Below are 5573 nucleotides of genomic sequence, written 5' to 3'. Positions count from 1 at the left end.
ATCAAAGAAAATTAATACCTTGAAGAAGCAAAGAAAATGAACAGAGGAAAATCGCAAGAAGCAAGCAAGGAAGTTTCGAGAAAGAAGACAACAATTCGAAGTAACAGTGACCCAAAATCAAAAGTCCACACCATTTAAAAGGGAGACAGACTTTTTGGTAATTGGCGGGAGTGGAAGTGATGCTTTAAATTTTCGCACCACAATGGACCCCCACTCACCCACGCACCATGACTCAGTTACGTGCCCACTCCACGAGTGACACATATACAAGAGTATTGCGTGTGCGCCGCACATGCCTACAACAACAGACAAAATGTAACATTTGTCTTCAATGCACCCTCCAACGGTCAGAAAAGGGCATAGTTGTCAAATCTATAGACTTCCCTCACCTAACACGTCAAACTTAACCTATAAGATCAAAGACATGTCAATCCCGGAAAACTTGACAAAAGCATTCCAGAAAATTCTTGTCCAGGCTTGAGGGCCTGACAAGCCTGACAGACCTGCAATTCTCACACTTGTCAAGGTTACCACACTCGACACCAGACAACATTCATCCATACTCGGTGGCTCGACAAACTCGTCAACCTCCTACTTGTCAAGGCTACTACCCCGGACATCAAACAATCTTCAACACTAGACAACCTCTTTTGCTCGCAAGCCAGCTAATAGATTGAGGGGGCTTATGTAATGTCTAGGATCCACAAAATACACATGGCACCTTACACGACACTCCGAGACATGTGTCAACCCTCCATATTAGCCCTGGAACAAGAGCACCGACACTCGGTCCTGAGCAGCCGAGCTCCCTTACTTACAAGTTATCTCCAACCTATTAATATTTGAATATATTTGAATCTCTTTATCTCTTGGAAGGTAGTTAATTATCTATAAAGTCACACATTATCTACAAGGTACAATTATCTACTAGCTTTTATCTCTAAGCTACATTTTATCTCTAACATTAACTATAGGCTATTATCTATAACTCGGGAATAATCTGCAAAGGCTATAACAACCCCTACAAATAAGGACCTACAATTTCACTCCTCTCTTATAAATACTAGGTTCCATTGAACCCTCAACACATCCCACACACCAACACATGTGCACATCTCTCTTTATCGCTCTCTCAAGCCTACATTTAAGCATATACTTGCTTTATGTCCTAACTCACATACTTACTTGAGCGCCCACTACTAAAAAAAAGACTTTCTACATCGCTCCATTAACATCGGTTATTTCAAAAACCGATGTTAACGAAAGCGCGGTGGCATTTTTGTAATTAAATGGAGTTACTTAACATCGGTTTTAGCAAAACCGATGTTAACTACTTGAAGTTAACATCGGTTATTTAAAAAATCGATGTTAACATGATGTTAAGATGAATATGGTAACATCAGTTTTGGCAAAACCGATGTTAACTTCATAGAGTTAACATCGATTTTCAGAAAGCCGATGTTAAGGAGTTGATCTTAACATCGGTTTTTTAAAAAACCGATGTAATCTAGTTGATGTTAACATCGGTTTTTCCAATACCAATGTTAACTATATTAAGTTAACATCGGTTATCCTTAAAAAACTGATGTTGCTATGTTTATAAGTTAAAACTTGACATTTCACAACCCGTGCGCTCGAAAACCTTGCCCTCCCTCTTCTCTTTGTCTTCCTTCCTGAAATCGCTCTTCTCTTTCTCCTCCCACCTGAAATCTGCCAGAAACCACTCCCTTGACACCCACATTGTCCCACACTATTCTCAATACTGCCGAAAACCCCTCGGTTGAACCCACAGAACCCCCTACACTGCTCTTCGAAGTGTGGCTCGAAGAAAACCCTACATACACTGTTGGTACTAGGGTGCTGAAACACTCGTGGGTGCTCAAAGCTTAAAGCTTTCTCCGTGAGGTACGTAGGTAAACTTGGTGTATGCTAAGTTTTCGTGGGTGTTCATGTTTTATTGATGATAATAATAATAATACGTCTTCAGTTACAGTATTGCTGATTGAGGTACGAGGAAAGCTTCAAGTTTCATGCCATTTTGTTAGATCTCACTGCCATCGTCACTGTTTGGGTTTGAGGTAAGCTTGGTCTCTTTTTCATTTGTAGTATAGTTTACTCTTTTTCACTGCCATTGTCTCTGTTTCAGTGGGTGCTCACTTTTTTTCATTGTCACTGCCATTGTCACTGTGTGTAAAAGTAATATAGTTTACTAATTTGTCCTGTACTTTTTTGTTCAATGTTGTAAATAGTGGTTAGGTATGAAGTGACTGATTGGGTTAGTGAAAATTGATTGGGTAGGGTCTGAGCAGAAAGCTGGTCCATCTATTGTCTACGTTGCTTTTTGTAGTTTCTTCGGCAATTTTCAGGTATCCCATTTCTTCAATTTTTGAATCTTTGATACTAGTTTACGTGTTTGAACTGCAATGCATTGATTGCTAGTGTTGTTGCAATGTTTGAATGTTTTGATGTAATTTCTAGGATAGCAATAACTCTGGTAAGGCTACCTACTTTGTTGCTTTTGTTCCTCTGGTCAATTGCTTGAGTCTTTTGGTCAATTGTGTATATTAGAGTTGTAGGCAATTGATGAATACTAAAGAAGTGCAGAGAAAATGCTTGCATCTTTGTCATCATCCTGACTAACTAGTTTGTAGGTTCAATATCCTTTAGACTTGATAGCATCCCATATCTCTAGCCCATCAGAAGTATAAGGATAGTCCTCGATAGCCCAAGCATGAGGGAAGTATATTACAACTTTGTGGAAGTTGTAATATACTTCACTAGGCCTAGTTTAGGCAGAATGATCCCAAGATCTAGCAATAGCAGCAGTGCTAGTTCCTCCAATGAATATACGGTTCTTCAACAATCAGCACCTGTCAACATTCTTGACTGGTCAAAGATTTATAGGACTAAACTCCCCAAGAATAGTGCTAATTGAAGGTTTGATGGTGATGGTGTTGCTAACTATGGAGGGGGTAGTGATGAGGATGGAGAGGAAAATGATGAGAGTGATTCCAAGCTTCCTCCACATGAGTTTATTGCCCGAAGGCTTGAAAGGAGTCAGATATCCTCATTTTCTGTTTTAGAAGGTGCTGGGAGAACCCTCAAAGGTAGGGATCTTAGCAAAGTGAGGAATGTTGTACTCCCAAAAATTGGTTTCCTCGAAACACTATAAAGGGGTCTCTTGAGTAGTGATGTATCTTTATGGTAAAACATAATCAATTAATTTTTCATGGTGAAGGTAAAAACAAAAAATAGTTGCTTCTACTTTTTTATGGTATCACCTAATTTTATGCGATAGAATTGATTCTTATGTGTCATCCAAACATGATAGTAGCTCTTTTACATTTGGGATGTATAATAGGGTTTGTAGTTAGAGGTTATTTAGGAATGGATGTTGTGTTCATATGCTTGGGGTATAAAAGAATTGTTTAGTAGCCATGTTCATTCTCCTTCTGTTATATCAAACAGTTTGTGGCAATCATAATTGATTTCATTCTCCTTCTGTTAAATCAAATTCATGGGATCAGATGTGTGGTTTTGAGCATCCATACAAACTTAATGGTGAATCATAATTATAGAGCCATAAAAATTTTTGAAGGATATAAGTGTTTTTCTATTTTACTTTGACTGTGATTTTTTGTGAGTTTTGTTTTCTTTTCCCCTTTGTTTTCCCTTTGCACAAGTCCAACTCTCCAAGCCTTGCTCTACTTCCCTAATCCTTTATTACTCTGTAATGAATAAAGATTCTGTGAGGTGTATCCATCCACCTTTGGATGAGGAAAGAGTGATAGGAAGGGATAGGATAGAAAATAAGAAATGTCATGAGCGAAAAAAACAGATACAATTATACAAAGAAAAAGAAGGTGGAGAAGGAGTTGCTAGAAAACAGAAGTATATAAAAAGTATTACTCTCTACATCATTGATGCATGAATAATTTTTTTCTATGTTTTCAATGCTATTTTTTCCCATTTGGATGCTATTACCTCCCGTATTTTTTACAAGAAACAAGTGATGATATATTTTAGACTATTACTTGTTTGTTGTTTTTAATAAAAAGGATCAGATGTAGTATATTATTAAGTGAAATCAAAGTCCATGACAATATTGAATAGCCCTTGCATGAGTTGGAAAATAATATTGGTAATACAACTTCCACAAAGTTGTAATATACATCAACTCTGTTTGCAATTTTCTCAAGCATAAGAATAGCCCAAGCATGAGGGAAGTAAAGCGTTTGCTCGAGGCTCCCAAAATAACTAATTTGATCATTATTTTCTTACTTGTTGTCCACTCTAGCATAATCAATTAGAGAGAGAGAGAGAGAGAAAAGTCTATGTATCCATCATCAAGGTAGTAGCAGCAGTAGTAGGAACACCCAAACGGTTTTTTTTTGCTCGGCAAAAATAGGATTGATATTAATATGAGGGAGTACCAATGGTACTATAATTACAGTAGGCTGTAGGGATCCATCTAGTTCCATTAATTACAGAACCAGAGAAGATACACCTAACATAATTACATAGATTCATCATCTGATTGCCCCTACTAGTTACTAAACCCTTCCTTTAAATTAGTAGACCATTGATTAAAGTGTATTACAAAATCCTTCTCCATGGATTTGATCCATGTCCACATTACAAAATCCTTCTCCATGGACTTGACCCACATCCATCAATTTGCTTCCATCAAAACTTCCGTTTTGGAAAACTATTATGTTTCTATGCTGCCATATTGTTCTTGTGAGAGCAATCCACCAGCATTTCCATCTTGTAGCCTTCTTTCCCTGATTTTTCCCAATTTCATGTTGCAAGAAGTGATCCCTTGGGTTTTGAGGTAGAGCTGTAGTTAGATTAACCCAAGACAATGACTCCCACCATAGAGGGAGGATGTTGGAACAACTAAAGAATAGGTGAGTAGCCTCCTCCTCTTCAGTTCTACAAAAAGGGCATAATGTATCTGTTAACATGACTTGTCTCCTTCTTAGGTTTGACTTTGTTGGTAGTCTATCCCTAATTATCCTCCAGGCAAACACCACAGACTTAGCTGGAATTTTGAGTTTCCATAGCTCCACAAAATCCGAAGTATGATCTGCCCCCGCTACTTCTCTCCTTATTAGGTCATACCCTGATTTTTTTGAGTAATGTCCACTTGAGTCGTGTTTCCATATCCACATGTCCTCCTTTTGAGGGTGTAGTTGCTGCTTCAATATCTCCCCAATAAAGGAATTCGCCATTTCCACTTCACTGTCAAAAAGGGGTCTCCTCCAATTAAAACTCCATTCCCATCTGCTACTCGAGTGACTCCTCAACTGCATTATGGTTTAATTTTGCTGACACGAGATCTGGTACAGCCTTGGGTATTTCTCCATTAGCAGTGCTTCAGATTCTAGCCATCGGTCCTCCCAAAATCAAAATTTATCTCCCCTGCCCACCTTCCAAGCTATCTCTATTTTAATTACACTGTTGGGTTGCTGCTGTTATGATGAGAGCAGGTCCTTCCACCAAATGGTAGAGTAGTGAATGAAATTGGGGAGAGGAGAGGACGAAAGGATTGTCCTTTACAGATGTTAACC

General features: G+C 38.4%; 1 protein-coding gene across 1 annotated transcript; it reads right to left on the bottom strand.

Annotated features, from left to right (window-relative positions):
• Window positions 1-4586: 4586 nt before the first annotated feature.
• LOC114371477 lies at window positions 4587-5315 on the bottom strand. The gene has a single exon (XM_028328902.1). It carries the CDS (start codon window positions 5313-5315, stop codon window positions 4587-4589), a length of 729 nt encoding a protein of 242 aa, XP_028184703.1.
• Window positions 5316-5573: the final 258 nt, after the last annotated feature.

The sequence above is a fragment of the Glycine soja genome, chromosome 10 (assembly GCF_004193775.1).
Source record: "Glycine soja cultivar W05 chromosome 10, ASM419377v2, whole genome shotgun sequence".
NCBI lineage: Eukaryota > Viridiplantae > Streptophyta > Magnoliopsida > Fabales > Fabaceae > Glycine > Glycine soja.
The sequence above is the reverse complement of the archived record's forward strand: the minus strand, read 5'-3'. Positions and strand labels throughout refer to the sequence as shown.

Excerpts from the sequence above, each read along its gene's own strand:
- LOC114371477 (XM_028328902.1), bottom strand. The coding sequence starts at position 5,315 with ATGCAGTTGAGGAGTCACTCGAGTAGCAGATGGGAATGGAGTTTTAAT.